This window comes from Pleurodeles waltl, chromosome 9, assembly GCF_031143425.1.
Source record: "Pleurodeles waltl isolate 20211129_DDA chromosome 9, aPleWal1.hap1.20221129, whole genome shotgun sequence".
Lineage (NCBI taxonomy): Eukaryota > Metazoa > Chordata > Amphibia > Caudata > Salamandridae > Pleurodeles > Pleurodeles waltl.
The window spans coordinates 942,553,318-942,578,129 of NC_090448.1; the positions used below are offsets into that span (position 1 = coordinate 942,553,318).

At 40.1% G+C, this 24,812-nt stretch overlaps 1 protein-coding gene across 4 annotated transcripts in view; it reads right to left on the bottom strand.

The window, feature by feature from the left end:
• The window catches only part of BEGAIN (brain enriched guanylate kinase associated), a 1,046,953-nt gene extending 1,023,555 nt beyond the window's left edge, over window positions 1–23,398 (bottom strand). For 2 of the 4 annotated variants that reach the window (XM_069208336.1, XM_069208338.1), the window contains exon 1: window positions 23,028–23,398. In XM_069208336.1, coding sequence (XP_069064437.1) covers window positions 23,028–23,041 — 14 coding nt within the window. In that variant the 5' untranslated portion in view covers window positions 23,042–23,398. The remainder of the gene's footprint in view (window positions 1–23,027) is intronic. The other 2 variants (XM_069208337.1, XM_069208339.1) reach the window with 2 other exon arrangements.
• Window positions 23,399–24,812: the final 1,414 nt, after the last annotated feature.

Sequence of the window (24,812 nt, forward strand, 5' to 3'; positions counted from 1 at the left end):
ATGTCGTAATGCCTCATGAAAGTTCCTTTTGCCTGCCTTAGTTCCTGAATAGTGGACAAGTGAAATATACTTCTCCATACAGTCAGTGACTTGGTAATCAAAACAGACATTATGGTACTAGTGCAGTCACCATTATTGCTTAGGTTGGAGGTGTCTGGAATTTCCTGCCTTCCATCCATGGCCCCAGATTGTCTGGGGTACCAAATGACTAGTGTCAACCCCTTTGTGAGTATGCTCAGGCAGACACTTTGTTATTGGCAAGTTTTATAGATGACAGCTTCTCCACCTCAGCACCTATCAGTCTGGGAGCAATGCACAAAGACGAACTGCCAACTACACCGAGTCATATGACCTAGGGACAGGCTGGAGGCACCAAATGGTTAGCACACACAAATGCCAACTTTCTAAAAGTGGACATTTTAGAATTGGGACTTAAAATTCCACTTTGTAATTGAAAAGGGATTTTAAATACAATTCTTTAGATGCCACACTAGACATTCCTACCTGCTCCTAACTGAAGGATATCGCTTATTATTATTATCACTTATTAAATGTAATAGTTAATCCAAAGTTATCCTATGGGACAGGTAGGCACTGCAGTAGTGAAAAATGAATGTAAAAGCGTCTAACTACCAGGACATGTAAAACTTAAAAGTACATGTCCAAATTTGAGATACAGTGCACCCTGTCCTTTAGGCTGTGTAGTGCCTACCCTATGCGTGACATATGTATTAAAAGGGAGGTTTGAACCTGGCAAGTGTTTTATCTTGCCAAGTCAAAATGGCAATTTACAACTGCACACAGGCTTCAATAGCAGACTCTACACCCGTTTGCAAGGCTCCTTCAGAAGGTGGCACAATAAGTGCTGCAGGCCCACTAGTAACATTCACTTTACAGGCCCTGGGTACATGTAGCACCACTTTACTTGGACCATACAAGTAAATGAAATAGGATAATTCGGTAAGGCCAATTGTATCATGTTTAAAGGAGAGAGCACAAGCACTTTAGCACTGTTTACCAGTGGTAAAAGTGTGCAGAGTCCTAAAGCCTGCAAAAACAAGAGGCCAGAAGGCAAAATGTTGGCCAGAAACCACACCAAGAATGTCAGATGTAGCAGATAGTAAAGAAAAATTTATATGTTTTCCTATCTTCTCACTCATTGTTTGCATGTCTCTTTTAAACGTGGCAGAATAAGATAGTTTCTGAAGGTAGAAACCCAGCCTGCCTTGTCATTTGAAACAATGCGCCAGAGGCCTAGATGCCGAAGTATTGCCATGCCCATGGGATCAGAAGCCCTGCCTTGAAAAGCAAAAATGTACCAAAACCTTGAGAACACTCCTCCTAGCAGTTAGAGACCTCATTTTTATTTTTTAAAAAGAACATCCACTTAGGATCTAGTTTCTGAAAAAAATGAAATTCTAAAAGCTCTCTATGCCGCCCTGTCATAATGACTCTGTCAATATTGCAATTTTGATGAAAGTGCTCTCAACTTGTCAGTGGAAACACTTTCAGCAAATATTCTCTACTAACCTGGTGAAAAATAATAAATCTGGTGTAGGCAGGTTTCCATGGGTCTGATAGAGGTAGGGCCTTCGCTACGCCAGCAATTTTGCAGGTTTTCGTCTAAATTCAAGAGATAAAGAACTTGGACTTAATGCTCTGCTGAATAGGCAGTGAAATAAAGCATGCCCAAACTGGAGAGATTAGCTAACACTGGGGATGGCTGGTGACTAATCTGGCTGCCACATTAGCAAACTTTCAATATACACACACAAATAAATATATATATATATATATATATATATATATATATATATATATATATATATATATATACCTATGTAACATTTCAAAAAAACTGATTTGCATATAGATAATATGAGAAAGTGCATACAAGCTTTACCCTCTGATTTCAGATTAGGCTGCACAAACCTCTACTGCCAAAACAGGTGTTTGTTTGAGAGATCATGTCACAGTAAATACAAAAAGATTTGCTCTATTAGCCACATCAACATACTTTGACTATGATCTGCATCAGTAGGAAGTGGGATAACCACTTAGTGGCGGACACTGCTCATTCTGTATTTGATTGTGAGACTGTGTAAGAGGAGCAAATCAAAGACAGATTTTTAGGGTATTCCTCAGAACATAAACCAGGTGTTATTATAATGAGGCAGTACGCGACGCGGATTGACAATATTTGAGACGCTGCGATGTTTGAGGACTAGCTGAAAGTTGGCGAACTGAAGTAATATTACCAATAGAAATGGAAGTTGGTTTCGGTATTTTGTACAATGAATGAGTTATGTGCGAATATTACTAAGAGGTTTGGCTATCATTTGGAGATTCAAGGACTAGTGGAGATATTAAGCCTTGAAGAAGTCCAGTTTTGGACGAAACACGTGTCCGCTGATGTTACATGTGGACTCAACAAACACCATCCGGTCCCACTGATTTAAAGCTTACTTTTGTGATAGCCACTCCACATTGGATTCTTATTGTATTAATTTGTATTATGTCATGATTTTTATTATTTTGGATTTTCATTGTATTGTTTAGTATTGTATGTCACATACTATTGTCAATAATTTTGAAATAAATATTATCATTGTACAATATCAAGAGAACCTACATTATTGAGGTTAACAACAATATAGGAGTATAAATATATTTTGGATTTCTTATCATTAGTTATACAGCCACTATTGGCTTCTTACAATTGGTACTTTAAGAAGAATTGGTGTGCGCCACTAAAAAGCTAGCCATATAATATAGTGATATAGTTATAATACATATATCTGAGTGGTATGTAGGGCCTGCAGTTGAAGTACACAGAGTATGTCTATGAAATACCCAAAGGGTATGAGTACATAACCCATAACAGCAAGTTAAGGAATATATGAGCAGTGAGGCAACATAAGAGGACCATAGGAAAACACTTAGGGCCTGATTTAGTTTTTTTTTTGGAGGAGTTACACCATCACAACAGTGACAGATATCTAGTCCACCGAAATATAAATCCCACCGGATATAATAGGATTTATATTTTGGCGGATGGGATAACCCATCCAACATCATGGCCCCCATCAAATACACAAAACCCAACAAAGATTCCAAGCGAACCAGCTGGTACACACCAAAACTCCATACTGCAAAGCACAACTGCAAACAACTCAAGAGGAAATGGCGCACTCCAAACTCCCCAACGACAGAACTGTATTCAAGAACAATCTCAACCAATACCACAAACTCTAAAAGATGTCAGAAAACATGTCTTAGCTACTCGCATTCAAGCCAGCTGCCACCGCAGCACAGACGTCTTCAATATTTTCAAGGTATTTGTCAATCCATCAGCATCAGTAAACATCACCTTCCCCACCCAGGAATTGTGCAACTCCTTCACCGACTACTTCAATGTCAAAATCTCTATCATTTACAGAAATGGCACACCCCAAACCACCACAGCTGACGCCATCAGGTTAGTCAACCACAGAGACTCCCCCATCAACCACATAATCTACACTTGGAATCAGTCCTCCACCGTCATAAAAACCATCCACTCAGGATCCCCCATAACTCCATGCCCCCACCACATGTTCAACCTCAGCATCAGCAGCATCAGCAGCAGATGCCCAGACATCCATCACCTCAGCAACCTACCCTGATGACTGGAAACATGCAGGAGTCAAACCCCTCCCCAAAAAACCCTCCACCAACCCCCAACGATCTCGAGACCTACAGACTGATCTATGCTCCCCTTCCCAGCATAAGTACTTGAGAAAACCATCAACCCACAACTCACAATGTAACTAGAAGACAACAGCCTACTGGACTCATCAGAATCTGGATTCTGCTCCAATTACAGCACTGAAACCACCCTGATCGCCACTATGGACAATATCAGAAACATCTTAAAACAAGGAGACTTGGATGCCCCGATTCTCCTCGACCTCTCAGCGACCTTCAACACAGTCACCCACCTTACCCTGCTCAAGAGATTATATCAGATTGGCATCCAAGGTGATGCCCTAAAATGGATTGTTTCCTTTCTCTCCCGATGTACACAGAAAGTCTTCCTCCCTCCTTTAACCTCAAAACCCAAGCCCATCATATGTGGAGCTCCCCAAGGACCTTTCCTCAGCCCTACACTCTTCAACACCTACATGACCCCTCTGGCCAACATCGTAAGAGACTGGAGACTAAAAATAATTTCCTACACTGACGACAATCAGCTCATCCTCTCACTATCTGAAGACCACCACAAGTCAAAGACCAACGTTCACCTCTGCATGAACAGCATAGCAGAATGGATAAAGAACTATTGCCTCAAACTTAACACTGACAAAATTGAAGTCCTATTATTCAAAAACTCCACCTCGTCATGGGACAACTGCTGGTGGCCTGCAGGCCTGGCACACCCCCTACTCCTACGGACCATGCCCGAAAGCTAAGGATCATCATTGGCAAGAAGCTAAGCATGAAGAACCAGATCAACGCTTTATCCTCCGCCTGATTTCTCACCCTCCACATGCTTCGTAAAATCCTCAAGTGGCTCCATCTCAACACCAGGCTCATAGTCACACAGGCCCTCATCAGCAGCCACCTGGACTATGGTAACGTTCTGTATGCTGGACTCACCTTTAGAAAAGAACTGCAAATCATTCAGAACACAGCAACCAGGCTCATCCTGGACCTCCCGAGACGAGCCCACATATCCCCATACCTCAAGATTGATAAAACATGGTAAAATTGGTTAAACCTGAACTGACATACTTAAGTTTCAGTGAGGCAATAGTCTGTATAAAAAAAAAACACCAATTGCATGAAAAGCTCATGTATGTGCTCTGACCCTTAAAAGAAGGATGAATTGACAAATGCCCAATTAGCACATTTAACTTTATAGTAAGGTCATAGCATATGGTGTAGCAAAATACACCAATGACATGGAAAAGTTAAATGCCACTTATGAACTGCAGCACTTGTTGTGCCATTCAATAAAGTATTAAGGAAACATGGCTTTAGGCGGACCTTTGTAACCCGATACCTGTAGCCTTTAAACTTGCAGGTGACCCTGTCAAAATAACCCTTTGTGACAGGAAAGAACTCTACTTTTAAATATTAAATAAGTCATTACTACGTAAAACTAAGGCACACAAGTTAGGGTTATTAGTATTTAAAAGTGGTATTTTCAAAAATATATTGTTGGTATGTAACCATAGTAACTAGCCACCAAAGCTATTTTCACTGTAAACGTCTGTTATGGTCCTATGAGAAAAATAAACTAAAGTTTAGACTAAAATTACAAGCCTGTTAAGTTTGGATTGAGATAAAGCTACAAAGCCTATTAAACCACTATTTTATTAATTATTAAACATCTAATTTATTGTTGATCTCAAATTTAAAATAACTATTTAGGAAAAGTGAACTTTAAAAAGTTACTTTATCTGTCCAAGCCTCCAGTAGGCTAATTAGCATTAAGATGCTGGTAGATGACCCTGCCACTGCTTCCCCTTAATGAAGTGTGAAAACTGGTCTTAGAGCAGGAACAATGGCCTAGGCCATTTCACAGGAATACCTGGGTGTGAGGTATGTGACAGATATTAGCTCAGACAGGAAGGCTGGTGAGGGCCCAAGCACTTTAATAAATGGACCATGGTGAGGCATGCCTATGGGAATTGAGTAAAGGGAGGGCTGGGGAAGAGAGCCTTTTGTTTCATGGTCCCTCTATAACCAGTGTAGCACTAGCCTTTGGTGCGAAGCTGGTACCGGGACTAGTTTGATATAACTGAAGAGGAGTAGACTGCTGTTTCCCTAAACACTAACCCTGGCTGCAACTCATACTCGCTTCAAGAGCTGTAACTCAAAATTGTGTACTGAAGGATAGATCGCAGTAAGTCAAACATTACATGTGGAGCTGAGTGGGACCTTATTATAACAGTGGTCGATTTTGAGAGGGCCTAGCCAGATCCAGCTCTAGGCTTGCCTCACTGGAAGAGGTTTTGCTCCATACAAATGACTAAGAGCCTCATTTACAAGGTCCTTGGTGCAGGGCAGTGAAGCAAGTGCCTTGCTGTACCACCCTGCGCCAGTGGGAAAGGGCAGATATGTGCCATATCTGCAAGATACATTGCATTTCTGTCCTATCCCACTGTGTCGGTGCACAAACTGCTGTCTAGCGCCAACCTATGCACCCTTGCAGCATGATGCAAGGATGCTTATGTCTCAGACATGATTGTTTTTGTGCAGGAAGGAATACCTTCCTGCAAAAAAACAATCACAAGAGGCATTTTCCTCTTTCTTTTTGTGCTGCAGAATGCAGCACGCATAGAAAAGGAAAAAACGGGGAGAAGTAAATATAGTTCTCCCTGTTGCATCATTCTTACACCACCCTCGAGGTGGTGTTGGAATCTGATGCATTCCCAGGCTTGTAAATCTGGGAATTCATCAGATTCCTCCCGGTTCCATCGGTGCTGCATGGGCTCAGCCAGCAGCTGAAAAATAAAACAATAGTAAAATATCCTTTTATTTTTTTAGCTGTTGGCTCGTAGCCAGTGGGACACCGATCCTTCGCCATTCCCGAGGAGCTGCCCCTGCCCTATAGTTAGTGTAACTACTAGTGGTATGTTTGTGAAGCTTGTGCTTGAATTCACCTTGACACTAGCGTGATCCACGCATGATTCAGTTTTGTGTTCAACACCACCATGAAACTTGTGAAGTGTGCTGTGTATTCACTTGAGTGGCACAATAATTCCACAGGGGGATAGTCTGATATGGCCTACCGTACATTTTTAAATAATATGTGTATATCATCTCGGCATCCATATGTATATATTGCCTTTTTCATTATGATTTATGTACTTTTTAATTATATGTGTTTTTCAGTAAAGTTATAAATGTTTTCTATGTTTCCCCCCATAGGATTACAAACAATAGGAAATCGTTCCTGTTTGAAGTGACCAGACTTTCGTTTTCTGGTACTGTATACATGTGCACCAATAGAGTCTGTGAGCACTTTTAGGGATACAAATAGGTCGATGTAGGGTTTTTGGTCGTGAAGAAAGCCCTGTACCCCTGGGTGGGCCATAGGATGGGCTGAAACATGTCGACCTGAACAGGACACAAGCAACATAGTCTAGCTTCATATGTCCTATTAGGTATTTTAATCATCTGTTCACTACCTTCTAATCAAGTTTGATTGTTACTTGGCAGCTGATAGAGATTTTTAATTGGACGCAGTTTCCCTTCCCCTTTTTCCTTAGAATTCCCTAAATTTCCCATAAGCTGTACAACCAGGGCCTACCTGCCTGCCTGCCTGCCATTAGAGTATGACCTGGCAAGCACAGGAAAGCCTATGATGAAGCATAACACCCGAGGGGGGGATGAGGCCATCCCATTTTTGTTAGAAAATGCCTACTGAATTCCGTTAGTTGAATGCCGGGATAGTGTATCCACCTGCAATACAGGAATCCCTCATAAGGCATAGTGGCTGTTCGGATAAGGGCACATTGTTCTTTGTTGTTCAAGATAATTGCAGAACACCACCACGTCACAGCTCGAGTGACCCACCGCAACCCAAACATCACTATTTTTCACCACAATCACGCACCAATGTTGGGCTGTGAGTACCACTACCATGCATTCTGTTTAAGTGGACAACTGCCAAGAGGAGATGAAATACATAATGTAATTGTCGTAATCTCTGCCTCCTATCCCACTTTGTAATTTGCAGGCAAGAGGTGAATACCAGAGCCTCCTTAGCAGCCTTGTCAGGGTTAAAATCAGAGGCAAAATATGTGTTTTTTTACCTCTGTTAGTTCACCAAATGATGGCATTAAGGAGGGGAAAGCTGGTAGGAGTTTTTTTTCCAAAACTAAATAGCACGTTTATTCTTCTTGCCAGAAAACTCTTGTCAAGCATTTTTTCATTGGCGAATTGAATGTATGCATATGTGTTAAACAGGCACTCAAATGCGTTTTCAATGCATGCATTCTATTTTCAAAAACGCGTCCAGTGACCCCAGCAAATAAATAATATGTAATGGATGGCTTAAATTATTGTGCTGTTTTCTGTCAAGGGATTTCAAACAACATCGTGACACACAAGAGTGAACAACAAACGCAGGAACTTTCATTTCGTAATCAAAAGTATGGCCATGCATCGCGGATCGATTACTTTTTAGTGGATTATACCATTTGTGATTTTGTAGAGACTATAACTTATTCACCTGCCCATCTATCAGACCACGCTGTAGTGACATTAAGATTGAGCTGCCCCCCCCCCCCCCCAGGTGAGTGGGGTGAGATTGACTTTTGGTCGGACCCTCTTAATGGAGGATGAGGTTATTCGTATCCTTCGGCAGGAGACTGAGGATTTCTTTAGACTAAATCAAGGTTCAGCGTCAGGAGCAGTATTATGGGATACTTTCCAGGCAGGAATAAGGGGAAAAATCAAAAGTCTTGTGAGCTATAGGAACACAAAATATAGAAAAGAAGTGAAATATCTAGAACAGCAAATTGCATTATATAATACTTATTATGATAGGGGCGGAGATGAGGCATATTTGAAGAATAAGATCTCCCAGCTAAAATTACAGTTGGAATCTATTTTACAAGCTAGGATTGCTAAGCGATGGGAGGCAAGAGAGCAAATTCATTTTGAATATGGAGAAAACATGGGAAGGTTACTAGCTTGGAAGTGTAAAAAGGATCAGGTGCGTAATATGGTCAAGGAATTGGTGGATACTCAGTCAGGGGTTAGTGTTACATCTTCGGAGGCTATAGGGGAGGTTTTCTATAAGTTCTTTTCAGAACTTTATACAGAGGAGAGGGAGGTCAGTGAGGAGATGAATGGGGAGTGGTTGGAAAATGAGATGCCCCCCTGCTTGTTGCAGTGTAAACAGAATGATTTGTCTAGACCTATCACGGAGGGCGAAATAAGAGCAGTATTAAGAACAAGTAAAAATGGTAAGGCCCCAGGTCCGAATGGAATCCTGGTTGAGCTTTATAAAGTATTGGGGGGCTCTATAGTCCCTGTTTTCTTGCAATTGTTCTCAAAGATTTTTGAGGGTGGAGGCGCTCTGCCGGCTTCCTGATATGAGGCTACTATCTCGCTAATTTTAAAGCCTGGTAAATCTTCATTGAAGTGCGACTCTTATAGAAATATTTCTTTGTTAAATAGTGATTATAAGCTCTTTGCTAAGATATTGGCGAACAGGGTAAGTACTGTGGTGAGCGACTTGGTTTACCCTGATCAGAGATGGATCATTCGGAATAGATTCTTATATGAGCAGACTTTTAATTTAATGGGGGCCATTGACTTAGCTACTACTTATCAGGATCCCTTGGCAGTTATAGCAGTAGATGCAAAGAAAGCTTTTGATAGAGTAAATTGGAAATATCTATATAGGGTTCTTGACCGCTGTAATTTGGGTTATAAGTTTTGTCATCCAATTCGATCTATCTATCAGGCACCCGAGGCTAGCTTGTTGGTTAATGGTAGGCTAACAGACGCGTTTAAGATCACTAGGGGTACCAGACAGGGTTGTCCTCTCTCTCCTCTGGTATTCAACCTGTATATAGAACCGTTGGCCAGGAGAATTAGGCAGGAAGAAAGTAGCCTTGTTTGCTGATGATCTTCTTATCTATACCTCTGACTTATCGACAACAATGCCTGTTTTATTGGATATTACAGAAGAATTTGGGAAGATTTCGGGCTATTGTATTAATTCGGGTAAGACCGAAATAATGGTCTGGAACTTGAAGAGTGCAAATTGTCGTACTACTACTTGTATGAGATATTATGATTGTCAATCATTCATGATTTGAAACAAATACCCGTAGTAAACATTAGGTCGGTCATAACAAAGTGCAATAAGTTAATGCTCGCCTGGTCACATCTGCCGCTCACAGTCATTGGGAGGGTGAATCTGATTAAAATGATAATATTGCCTAAATTAAATTTCCTTTTTAATTCTATTCCTTTACTAATGGATACAAAATTATTGGTTGACTACCAACAGAAAATAATCTCCTTTATATGGGCACATAAGGGTCCTAGTATATCTTGGAAGAAACTGCATAGAAGAAGAGAGAAGGGTGGTTTGACGCTCCCGGAAGTTCAATATTATGCGTGTGCGTTTCATCTCAAGAATATTAGGATGTCGTTTGCCTCTCCAGATCTGTCAGTAGTGGGCACAATGTTTAACTGTATGGTGACTACCGAAAAAGGTGGCGCAAAGTATTTTTTATACAAGTTTGGGGATCCCAAATTCTTTAAGAAAGTGAAATTGAAAATACTACTAGATGCTGCGAAGGTCTGGTTTGAGGTGCGTCGAGTGGCAAAAATAGATTACTATAGACTGGGGGCTCCGGTTTGGGACTCCCCAGGCACCCCTGAATGTTTAACAGATGTGTTGGCTCGGCCTCTTAAGAGGGCAGGAATCGAAGTCTGGGGGGATCTGATTAGTGCAGGGGCCTTGTTATCTTGGGATGAGCTTATGGAAATAACCGAGGGATCTCTTTCAAGAGTGAAGTATGTCCAAATAAGGCACTGGTCCTGTGAGTCTACAATTATTTTAGGCCGCGTGAATCAATTAGAAGATAGTTTGGTAAGGCATCATGCACAATTACAAAATGTCTCGAAATGGTATTGGAGAATGATGGATGTCCTAGAGGGTGACTTTAGATTACCAGTTGACCTTTGGGGGGAAGAGTTCCCTCTTGGGCAGGTATGATGGGAATCATCAATACAAGGAGTGGGCCTTCTTCTCTCCTAATAGGCTTTCCAAGATGAGGGGAGGCGAGGAAGTGCAACGTGCAAAATGTGGCTTGGCAGGCGCTTCTGATACTCATAAGTTTTTGGACTGCCCAGGGGTGTTTTGTTTCTGGCAGGAAGTGGTTATATCTCTTTGGCTATTATTCGGCAAAATGTCTATCCAACCCTATCTTTAGTTATTTTTTTGGTACAGGAAGGGGATGAAAAATCAATAAAGATATTAGAACAATACTGTTCTATGCAATACTCTTGGCTAGGAGGGAAATTTGCAGGAAGTGGATGGTTTCCTCCTCCCCTTCGTCTATAGACTGGCTTAATGCTTTGATGGCCACCTCAAGATTGGGAGCGAGTAAATTAAATAAGGAAAAGAAAAGAAAGATCTGGTCACGTTTATGGGAGTGTAAGGACACTGTAGTATAAGGAACTATGTATTTATTAATAACTTTTGTCCTATGATTATGAACTTAGTTACTCTTGTGTCACTGACATCGACTCTGGTTGAGGTTTGAATGAGAGAGCTCTGTTGTCCCTGGCATCAGTCATCTCCATGTATGGCGAACATTACATGGGTAATATGGAGTGGTTTGAAGGCCAGAGGTGTATGAGGACAAAAAAATAAAAAATAAAAAAGAGTGAACAAATAAGAGTTGTGTTACTTGGAACCCCAACATGGATTCTTTGCCGTTATTTAGACACACCTATCTACAATTTGATGTGTTTTATGACTTTCCATAAACATCTTCTTCAAGCCAGTCAATGGACTAGCTGAGAAAGATTAGAGGAGAGAAGAATAAATTGTGCGTAATTTAGCTTTACCCACCCGTCCCCACATTTCTCTTGCTTTTCCATGGCCACGCATTACAACAATATATTCGGTCCCATTCCACCCCTCACTCGTGTGTCCCCTTTCCTTCCCATAAATTTCCTTTAAAATAAATAAGTGCCATTCTGTCACCCTCAACCACCGATTTAAAATAGAAACCAACTCATGCACTGAATTCATCTGTAGTACTCTGCTATTCTCTCCACTTTCCTCTGATTTCCCTGTCCCTTTCAAAAAATAGTGCTCACTGTTCTCTAAAAAACACATAAAGATCAGACTGGTAGTGTCTCTTTTAGTATCACTGGTAAACACAGTCAATACTCCTTCTTGTGGATTTTTACGAGAATCAGGGGACAAGGTGGGTCATGAAAAATGAGCATCAACCATCATTCTCTTGCTACTCTGGAATCCGAGCATAGACTGTCAGAGCAAAGTATGGGAAGACTAGGGAAGCTGCTGCTTTTCTATGCCAATACTCAAGCATTGAAACAATGTTTTGTTGTTATTCTTAGTGTTGTGATGTCACTGCAGTGAATAGCTTGGGTTTATTTGCCAGAATCATGGGAATAGCTTTCAATAGAAGCAAAGCAGAATACGTTTGGCATTGAGCAGAGGCTGGAAAAACCAACAATTTCCACTTTAAGCAACATGAAAACCTTACATAACAGTCTGTGCTATGTGGTAGAATCAGAGAGATTTCACTATCAGTCTCTATCAACAAACCAAGTTGTAGAGATGTAGAGATGTAGAGATGTGAGACATGGCTGCATAACTATAACTTGCAACTCACCCCAGGCTTCCACTAATCAATACTGCAATTATGCATTATTCCCCATGGCATGGATTTACCACCATGGATAAATACCACAAGGGGTACACAACTACTAGGTGCTTAAAATACAGTCACTGTGATAAGTAGAACCAAGCATTTAGCAGCAAACAAAAAATACTGGGAAACGCATACTATAGGGCAGTAAAAGATACCAATAGCCAGTAATAATAATACCGGCCAAATTATACATTATAATTGCAGGGGCTGATCAAGGCCCATGAAGGACATCACTGCCTGAGTGTTCAGTGATCATGCATTAACAAACGCTTTGTGTTGTGGAAGTACCCATTTTAAGGCAGTGCAGAGTTTATCTTATTTTGGGTAGCAAATTCTACCATATTTGCGCATCACTTTTCTTCTAGAATGTGGATTGTTAGTGGTAACACAATTACAGTCAGCAGTTGTGTAATTACAGTTGGTGGTAGTTTAACCTCCATTGGTAACACAACAGAGTGAGTGTCACTGCTAAACTGTATTTTCTCCTCCCATAATGGGTAGTGTTTACAACACAGCATTAATTACCCATTACAGAAGGCACTGTTTCAGCTGTCTATTGCATAATTATGGACTGTGTCCATAGGGAAACTAAGCAAAGTTGGAGATGGAATGATTCAAGAGCACGCAGGAGAGGAAGAGTACTCTAAAATCAAATTAATGACGGTACTGAAACATTGATAGGCCTAGAACAGAGAGAGAGATGTCAAAGACTGGATTCTAAAAAGGGTAAAAGGCCTAATTCACAAAAGAAAGAATAACTGCATGAGTTGCAGACACACGCCTACAAACTGTGTGAAGTTGCTTTTGTTTTGTTGGGATTAGCAACAGCCTATAGACTTTGCATTTAGGTTTACAAAGATCACAGATTGCCTTTCATATGGCAACCCCTTATGGTAAGAAATTACCTACTAGCAGACTATTTCCCAGCTATTATAAGGGTTGCGGTGCAAAAACACTATACTCTTTTCCTTTCTTTTGCCCACACAGAAAATATATATTTATGGTGGAGAAAACCTTTGCTCTGTAACCTCTGAATACAGAGTACGCTTATTTCAGATTGATTGGAATTTTAAGTGCAAAAAAATTATGAATCAGAATTTGGTCATTGCTACCCAACCTCGACATTTTTGCAACTGCATGAGTGGCTTACGAACAAAGAAGGTTCACTCATGAGGACCTATATTTCAGTCAGTAGTTTTCATAGACAGACTGAATTTAGAGCTAATATAATTACTTTTTTGTTTTACGCTTTAAAGTTTCTACTGAAGTGGACGACAGAATACACTAAAATGAAGAAGTGATATTCTCATGAAATTATTAACGTTTGTTTGGCTTGGTGTGTTTGTGTGGAGGTGTGTGCGTGAGATTGGCATCTAAAAGGCACTTCCATATCTTAACTCACGTGTTTTTAAATTACCTGACCCTATACTTTATAAGAATTATTTTTTAGGATATATAACATAAAAAAAAGATCAGCTGATCTCTACATGCAATAAATCCCCTCTGTGAATGCATTCTTTGACTGACAGCTGATGTCTTCAGTCTGTGTCCTGGCTTCAATATATAGGCAAGGATGTTATACTGACTTCTTACAGGAACATTTCATGATAGGCCCGTAATTTCCCAATGGGCCAGTGACCTTTCTACAGCTCACATTGGGAATTATGAAGTTAAGGACCTTACTCTCGATAGGCCATGTTTTCTCTGAAACTTTCAGCTTCTGAAAGGAGCAGAAATCTCCAGCGGAAGCTGCAAGTAAGAACGAAGAATTAGAGGTGGAAAAGATCTTGGGATTGCAGATTCCTTTCTAATTCCTCATTTTTAAGGGGAACCTCAGGGTCTGAACCATAATCCCCGTAATTCAGCACCCTGGAATTAACGACTCCAAACATTGTTAACTCCAGAGGTGGAAGTAACACAGCCCACACAGGGGCACTCATAAGGAGGTGCACAGTGGATTGCCAGACACTTTACAAATTTCATATAAGAGAAAATAAATTTCGATAGTCCTTAATAGAATTTCCTGACTTGGTTTTCAAATGATGGTACATCTTCCTGAATTCAAGCAACTTTAATCAAGCCACAATCTTTTCTATTGTTAGGGAACAAAATGTGTTTTGTTTGCATACAAAAAGCAGCAGGTGCTCATGAACTCTTGTGGCATGTCCTTAAAGAGACAGAATGCCACACCTGAGACTGCCTCACCACTCAATCTTGACAATGTGAGTCGCATTGCCCCAGAGGACAAAGGGTGGATGAAATCTGTGAAGCAAGTCAGGTTTGCAATTTGTCTGTCATTTTGCTGAATTTTAACATGCACACGGGTCACCTTCATGGGAACCCATAAGTCACATATTACAAAAGCAAATCAAAGCAGGTGGCATAAATACTCTCTACATTGATAAAAAATATAACCTAAACAATTGTAATTATGAACTATGAAAAGCTATCCCAACCCCCAAGTATGGGTCATGTATTTAACCTCAATCCTCTCTGTGGTCACCACGTATTATTGCATTGTTCAGCACAATTTAGACATTCTTCAGCTACAAAACTGGTTGCACTTACAGTTGCCGAACTGCTCATTATACCTCTATTTAATCACTATACTGACACTAAATTCAAAAATGTTGCTTTGATTCTTTGCTTTAATTCAGCTGCTTCTCTTTCCTACATATAAAATTGTCCTTACTCCCTTACATATGCACTCACAAACTGGGTCACAAACTCAATCATGCCTTTAATCCCTTCTCAGAACTTCACACATTTAACAGTTGTGATTTAAGTCAAGTGTGAATACTACACTGCCATTTCTCTACTGTAAATGTGTTAATGTTACTTTTGATGAACGTGCACACAACAGTTTCTTGGCATTCGACAAAGAAGAAAAAACACAAACAGCAAACTTGTGACATCCATTGACACAACAGGAGAAGTTTTCTTCTGAGTTTTAATGCTGGCAGAATCTAGTACCAATCTGCCTAAACATAAAAAAATCGGTCACCCTTATGTGCAACAAAAGAAAAATCAATATCGGATCTTAAGTTTATAATATGAATGCAGCCATGATATTTCCTTCTAAGAAAATCAGGGGCTAAATCATAGATATTATTTGCCACACACAATAATGCCAGTAGAATCTTTTGCACTCTAGCAGCCACTGTCTAAAAAACACAAACTCAGAAGTGTAGTCTACCTCCTACCATATGGATTATTTCACCACAAAAGTCTAACATGTTTGTTGGATTTGGCCTTTTTTGCGGGTTCATCTCCAGACTTTTTGCTTCCTTCCTCCTATATTTCGGACAATCCAAGCTCTTTATCACTGCTGATCAGTGCTAAAGTGCAGGTTCTCTCCCTTCTAACGTTGGTATGATTGGCTTATCCATAATTGGCACATTTAATTTACCTGTAAGTCCCCTGTACAGTGGTATCCCTATACCCAGAGCCTGTACATTAAATGCTACTAGTGGGCTTGCAGCGCTGCTTGGGCCACCCACAGAAGTAGCCTTTCAAACCTGTCTCAGGACTGCTACAGCAGGGCCTGAGTATGCAGTTTTCTGAAATAGATACCTGGTATCAAAATGTACTTGCCAGGCCCAGAACTCCCCTTTTACTAGATGTAAGTCACCCCTAAAGTAGGCCCTACCTAGCCCCATGGGCAGGGTGCTATATATGTAGAAGGGAGGGCATTGGTCTGGTTGTGCGGCTTATCCTGATAGTGACAAACAGCCTATTTGGTTTCTCAGTGCTGTGAGTGCTGCCTTCTCAAAGGATTGCTGCCTAATGTCTAAGGGGTATTATCTGATCTACGAGGGGTAGTGTAGGCATGTTTGGTATGGTTGTAATGGTAGTAAGAAATGCTACTTACTGGTGTAGGTGGATTTTTTATTATCATTACTATTAGAAAGTAGCATTTCTCTGTGCTTATGACTGGTGGTTTGCAGCTTGACTCCAATCCACATCTGGGCAGTGACAGTTGGGCTTTGTCATACTTTGTCATACTTTTCAGACAGCCTGTACACAGGGAGAGTGGCAGTATTACAAAGGTGCATCTGCATTTTGAATGGTCTTCCTGGGCTGAGAGAAGGGGGAGACGGGGCACACATGCATCTTTAAAGCCTGTGCCCTGGCCTCACACAAAGGGCTTGTTTACCCCCAACTGATGGTGGAGCCTGTGCTGGAGGAGAGAGGGGGCACTCCCAGAACCAGTTGTAATTGGTTGGAACCTCCTCTGCCCTTCTTTGTTAGCCCACTGCAAAACTGAGTATAAGTGCAGGGGATTTTTACCCACCATTGGGGAACATCTTGGGAACAAGAACCTGCTTGAAACTGAACTGAACACAAAATGCTGCTGGAGGGACTCACCAGGAACTTCCTTGGACTGAGCTGCTGTGCTGACTTGTGACCTGCTGGGTCACTAGGAGGAACTGCCAACTGCCTACATCCATCTTGTGCTGGCCTGCTGCTGGGCCCTGCTGCCCTGTGCTCCATATTGTTGTGTCCACTGGGGCTGGGTGCTGTGGCCCCTGACTCCAGCTATCATCTACCAAAGCACAAGAGGAGTGCTTCACCTTAATTACATGGTGCCTGGAGAGCGTTCTGTCTATTGATCTTAAAGCCCTTGGAAGCGCTTGTGGTTTTTGTGAGCAACTGATGGTTGTCTTGTAGGATGATGGGACTTGGTTGTATTCCAAGGATTTTACACCTTGAATGAAAATGATCACCACCACACATGATTTACTGTCTCTTTTTATGATAACTAAATCATCTTCTTATTTATTTAGTTGAAAATTATAAAAGACTGTTAGAAGCTAATTATCCCAATCACACAGAAAAGTGTGTGCTACAGAAAAAGTGAGAAACTAAATATTTTGCTTCACCAGGATATAGCAGAAACGCCTTGGGTGCAACAAATTGTCAGTCCCTTCAGTGTAACACAGTCTCCTAGTCCCTGATAGAGGCGATGAGAGGGATGGAGAGGGAATAAGGCCAACTCCATCACAGCTCTGATCCTGAAGTAAAATGAAGAATATGAACTTACATTCATTAGTGTATGCACATACAGTCAATAGGTCTGAAATGCTTAATTTGTTGCATAGGGGAAAGTTAAAGATTAGCAATCATACTCAGGGTTTTCACTGTTTTTTCTTGGAATTGAATTATCATCTCACGTAACTATTGTAGCCTAAATTCTCTTTACAAAAATGTCACTCCATTGGGCTTAATAGAAGAAAGTCTACACTAATGGAATGATAGGCTTGTAAATTATATTTTGGACACAATATTTGTGGAACTATTTTTTTCAACAACACTCTGACATACAATTAAGCAGCCGGCCAATCTGCCAAGACAACAAAGGCCGTGGCCTCCCTTAGACTGACAAAGGACAGCTTGCTGAATTTTGAGCTCTCAACTCGGCAGGGAGGCATACTTGTTCCTTCAACAGAGTTGCCAGTGTAGTGGCTCCAATGAAGGCACTGAACTTTGTTGTGCAGACGCCATGTCTTCTGCATCACCTCTGCAAAGTTTTTTATATTTTATTCAAGGCACAGCTCATAAAGCAGGAGTATTTTTTATCAAAAAAAAAAAAACACTGATCGCAACATAAATGTAGATTTCTCCCCATACATTGGGGCCACTGGGCATGTTTCCTGCCCATGCCTTACATGCAGTGCATGCAAGACCTGGACAGAGAAAATGAGAGTAAATAGAGCTTGCGGCTGTCACTTTCCTCTGATGAACCAGTGACACGTAGGAAGCAAAAATTATGTGATCTAAAAAGAATATACAAACATAGGCTGTTGATTGTTAGAGTATAATAGGTTTAAGATTCAGAGACAGCCCTTCCACATGCATTGTGAAAACCATAGTAAATATAATATATATTAATTGTTTACTAGTACTATCACTATTAGAGATAGGAGACTGAAACAGAAGAATCACCCAGACACCTTCCTCTAAATAATCCTGCTAGTATAAGGAAGGGTCACTCTCACCAACATTAAATTCATCCTAACTACTAATAACTTTGTTAACTAATGGACCCCAGAAGAATCAATTCTCACTTGCTTCAACACTGTTGTGAAACATGCAAATCAGTGCAATCACTTTTTATGACATAGTTTTAAAAATATATAAAAGAAGACTAGACTCAGGATCAAAATTCAATCACTGCACTTGGTCATAAGCATACATTGTAGTTAACATCTGTAGCCTTTGTCAGTAACAGAAAAAGGGAGTCAGTCAAAAACATCTAATGATGATAAATAATAACCACAATCTGTGCTGACTATTGGATGGTGCTCACTAAGGAAATCTGATTCACATTACCCTCACACAAATGCTATACAGCAACTACAAACATTGTTAACATGTGTAAAACTTCGGGTGGGTAAAAGGCAATGTCAGGCCCAAGATCTGTAGAAGAGGATCAGTGAGGTCAAAATGTCCTGAAGACTTAGAAAGGTTAATTTTATGGGAAATAAATGTTTAACAAGGTCTTATCACTGTGGTCGTTTTTAATGTGAGATGTTCAAATGTATATGTTCAAGTATATTTTGTATGTCAATGTGAGATTTTGTAGATAACAATGATGAAGAGCTGGCATTGTATATCCTATGTTGGTATTTCTATTTAAGGTGGTAAATGTGTGCTGTGGGTATAAATAGGTACATAAATAGAATATTACCTTTCTGGCATCAGAGTCTGTCAAGAGCATTCAGCTTTAAATCCCATCATCAATTTGAAGTTAAGAATTCCGAAATTCCTGTCTGGAGCCTTCCAAGGCATTCTACTTGGCCAATTTTGAGTCGAAATGAATTCTTACAACAACATGTTCAGTCATATCTAAAAACCATTACTTCAATTTTGATTGGCTGAGAAGTGGAGATGCTTGGGTGCTGGTGACCATTACACAAAACACTCATGGAATAATCTTCGCTGGAAGTGGCTTAAATTAGTGTTACGGCAGAGCCTTATCCCCTGTGTTTACCTGCCAGCTGCAGTTTTCTGAATTAGATTACTCCATAAATGCTGGTTTATGAATTAGACAAATGTTTCTGATCACACAGATTTTACATCACTGTCTTTATTTTCTCAAAAGCACTCTTTTTTGTACTCGGCCATTTTATTTGCCATATACAGAAAAGATGAGAACAGTATCTTCTTTAGATAAAATGGAATAGGAATACATATCACCAGGCAAATAACCAATATGCAAGTTGCCACTCTTCTTTCTGTGTCTTTGATATTTCATATGGTTATCTGTCTGGTATATCTGTACCAATAATGGAACAATTTCAATTCCCAAAAGTCAGATTTACATAGGTTACAGTTTAAAATGTCTTGGGTCGGATTACATAAATTGCATCAATGCAATTTTACACCAGTATTGCTGGACTACATAAATTGCACTTGTATGACCCCTGCAAGGACCAGATAGGTGGAGAATGCTAATCACGGATAATGTGGTTATTTGATGATGTCAGCAGTTCAAAATGAGTGAAGTTGTATGCTATGTCTTTTTGGCGATACGGCCTAGGGGTATAGCAGTTGTTTCAACCTGTATATTTGTCTGGGTCTGTAGAAAATCAAGGAGGCTCTGTTTAGATGTTAGTATGGTTGAATGTCCCTAGTAGACTCACAAGATTACAGAATTATTTTTTCAGCCAACTTTGACTGCGATCAGATTATTTACATTTATTAACATATATTTTGTGGCTAACCAAATTAGTAAATGTAAAAGGGTACCGTTCTTTTAAAGATATATATGATTTGTTAACAATTATAAAAGGCATTCATCCTGTCCACGTACACTAACCCATCATCGCCAACTCTAGACAGGCTACAGGAGTATTCCCCATTATCTCCAATGCTCACCATCTACTCACAACTCCTCCTAAAATTCATTCATAACCACACAAATTCATTTATAACCACACTCTGCTCTTCAACACGTAAGCTTATGACACTCACTTCTTCCTTCCTTTACAATCAGATATATCAAAACAAAGCTTTAGAAATACGTGCATTGGCACTGAATCTCAGATAATGATGACACTTCTAAAATTCGGACAAAGAAAAAGAGAACTACTTTTGCTCAACGTAAAGTGTGCCACAGACCAACTGTCCATTCAAACCCCACAACTCACTGTAGATCAATCTATTGCCATCTGCAACAACTTCAAAAGTCTAGGAGTTGTTTCTGTATAAAATATTGAATGGCATGCTGATCAGTTCCATGGTCAGCATATCCCATCACTATTTCTCCCTTCTACCACAACGCCCCCCTTTTACCTGCCCCCTGGATAACTGCCTAGTAAAAGTGAGTTTCAATAGGAACTTTCCACATGAGTATGCCAACTCATTCTTCCCTGTTCAGCCAAACGCTGATATTTCACGTCTAAGTAGTTCAGAACACAGCAGAAAGAGAAGTATTGGGAAAACCCTGGGCCTAGCATTTACAGTTTAATAACTACTGGTATTTGCCAAAAACCCAAATCACTTTAAAACCAATTGCCTTATCCACAAATACATCCATAGGAAGGATCCTGAATTTCACAGATGTAAAATGCATCACTACTCAAAAGGAAGAAAATGCAGTCCAATAGTGAGATTGGATTGTTGCCATGATACCAACCATTTCCTGTGTGACAGACACACTGCCCGTAATTTGTTATTTACAGAAGAGACACAAAAGTCTGACAAAGCAGCACTCACACTTAGGGTGCGAAAGCACAAGAGCAACAACCTAAATACCTTTGCTTCCCAACCTTTATTTTTCACTATAGTTTCACTTCATCAAACTTGGGTGGCACATTTTCCTCAACCCTCTAGACATTGCAAATGTAAACTTTTAATTTTTTAACTAAATCTCATTTAGCCCACGCTAATTTGCAGCAGTGAATGAAAACAAAAGGGCTGACCACCAAATCAAACCAAAACAAAACTTTTGTCGTCTCTGCTTCATAAATTCACCTTGTGAGAAATCAAGACCCTGTCATTTACAGAAGAATACAGAAGTTTGGCTACATACGTGCCCTGCAGGTTCGTATAAATTTGAAAAATTATGTAACTTTAAAATAGTTTTCAAATATCTAATAACAGTAGTCAACACTGGAGGAAAGTGAAAAGTCTAAGCCTATGAAAAGGATCCTATGCTGAGGTTGGGCCCTCATTTCTCCCAGCCTCAGCATTATCTCCCTTTCCTTCCCATCACTGATTTTTGCTTGAGTACCCTCTCTTCCCTTTGACATTTCCAACATAATGCAAATATTTTTCTCATAGAAGGAAATACCATTGACCATAATGTCAGTCCTTATGCGTCGTATTCTGTTCAATAACACATCCAAAAATCAATGAACGCTGTTTGCAAAAGAACGAAAAGACTGATATTACTCTAAGCTAGAAACAATTCCCTTTAGGATTTCATAATTAAATCGGAAAGTTGTGATTAGGCCCATAATATCAGCAACACATCTGGGATTCAGAATATCATATAAAATAGTAAATAACATATTCTCATTAAAACATGCCATCTTATAAAAAACATCAATTGTTTGGTTGACAGCTATGCTTGCTTCTGCTAAAATACTTTTCTGAAAGACTATCTAATAATATATATTATTGTCTTCTGGGAAACTAGAATTAGCATAGATGGAATCATTCCAAATATTTGAAGTGTGATTTTGTAATAAAAGATACTGGGAATATAAATGTCAGGGTATTTTTTTCTATAATTTTAAAAGCTACAATGTCCACCGAGCCACGAACCGCGACGTAAACTGAATATCTCGACCACCATAGGGCGAAGAATTCCAATTTCAAGGCTCTACAAGTGGTTAAACTTTTTTCTGTATTATGGAACTACGAGTTGCAATTTTATGCTACAATGTTGTTGACATGCCTGTGACATATGTTCCCTTTCGTGAATCTACAAGACAACATAGAAACAGAATTCCAAGAAGCAGACCAACACCTGCGCAAACAACGACAAACTTGCAGCACAGTCGCATTACATTAGCCAAATCGTCATTATAAGGGAGGCACCTGCTCATTAACTTGCACAGTACACTGTGACAAAAACTGGAAATTGAAAAGACACGTAAACCTCGCCGTTAAGGAACCCAGCAGACAAGACTGTGCACAGCAACACTGCAGCATTACATTTAACATACGACAATAATTAGGTGCATTTGAAGTCAGTCAACCGATTTTATTTAGCTTCAGCTGAGATATTGATTCTCCCACAACGCACCAGAGTGCCAAGCAGAATAAAACACAGGCATTTTTTTTTTTTTAAATGCTTTCCTTTCCGTGCCTCTAGCTCTGGGAAAAGAAACGCGTTAGCTTTGCGGAATCTCTGCTCCTCGTCGAGTGCATGTATGTCTATACATTCACGCAGCATTTAGAATTATCTTAACTGCAGGGGAGATTTTCAGCCCTGAACACATTCTGCATTGTATTTTAAAATCCCACGGAGGCGTTCGCCATCAAATCTCCATCGCGTTAGAAAGACGAGATAATATACATGCATGCACGCCCCACGTTTTCTGCTGCACAATTTACAGGGTGCGTATGTAAATAAACAGTCAGGCTTACCTTATTTTCTCCATGTCTGCCGCAGAGGCCTACGAGAAATCAAATGTAAGGGACGAGTGAACGACGGCAAACCCTCACTTTGCAGATCTGTGCATAGTTGAAGCTCTATAAATGATTTTCTTCGAAGGTTTCCGAAGCGGCTGCGAACGAGCCCATGTCTGCAATAGCAGAAAATAACATTGACAGATTAACTCAGAAATAATGCAGCACGCTGCAGAAGCGCTCTACACCCAGGAGCCATGGGCAACAGAATGACTCAGTTGTAGCGCGGAGACAGCAAATGAAAAAGCAAGTAACAGGTTATTGTGCCTATTGGATTTCACGCTGAAAAGTTAACCCCCCATTGAATCCTATGCTTCGCAGTGCAGTATGAAGCAGTTACAGTGCCTGGCTCTACAAATGAAGACGATGTCATCTTAAATGAATTGAAACTGATAAATGTTCACACACGTTTTAGCCAAATAAATCATTTATTTAACACAGCTCAATGTGGGGATTTGAGCCTTGGCATTCATCTTGCAGTACCTAACCACCTTTGTATATAACATTCACAGTTTTGTTAAACTGTTTCTAAAAATGATGGTTAATTTCTGCAAATTCTAAGCAATATCTTGTATTTTTCCGATAGTCTATGGTGCACTGCACCGTACGTGTCCATCAACAAGCATAGATGTCAAGGTTTCAAAATGCTTATGTGTGACATTTCCATGGTTTCACTGTACTTACTAATGACCAAATGAGTGACACTTGTAGTGACACTTGTGTTTTCGGCAGGCTGCAGAAAGTATTAGGTATGCCCTTCAGCTCGTCCTTTCTCACCTTGGAATCATTTTCTTCCTTCAGTATGTTTAATACCTGCCTCAGACTTTGGTGGGGTCACTGATCTGGCAAATTTTCCACCGTCTCCTAAAAGTTTTCTCTACATTGAATTTATCCGCATAGCTCGCAAGTTTTGAATTTACAAATGTGTGACATTTCTATGTTTTTGGCGTACTGATGCGTGACATTTCAGTTCCTCATATACTTCATTCCAAGTAAACAAAGGAATCATGTCCATATCATTAGATATATTTATTTGAAATGAACCTTTTTTGGTCACGTAATGGTCAAGAAACTGATTTAACACCCCATAATGTAACCTGCTCTCTGGGAAAAAAAATCTAATTTGGTGGAAGATGTATATTAGACAAGCCTAGTGGATATTAAACCGAAATGGCATGTGTTATCCACTCTTCTCAGACCTTAAATTCTCACAGACTCCTCGCCACCTCCCCCCACACACAGACACAAAAGGAAATGCAAGTTGCTCTATTTAGAATGTCAATACAAAATCACAGAGACTTGTAAATTTATTGTCAGCAAGGCCAAACTAATATGGTACTTTAGGACTACTGACGAGAACGGAGACTGCAAGTTGCAATTCTCAGATTACATTGTGTCATTCTATGGATGCTTAGGTGTGCGGCATTCAATTGTCAATTAAATAATCTGCCACTTCTTTGAAAAAAAATAATAATAATAATTTTCTCAACTGCTGTTGAAAGGTGGAGTAGTCCCATCCAGACTGTAATTTTATTACAAGACCGGAGGCTCATATTATGCAGTCTTTTCTTGCTTTAATTTTAATAGCAGCCAAGAAGAAAACTACATTTCCCAACAAAAACAAAACTACAAAGTGACATCATAAAGGAACATCCAATAGGACGTCGAATACCACTACTAATATCTTAACTGCCAGCAACAAGTCCTCTTTTCTTGCTGCTCGCAGTCAAGATAAGTATCACC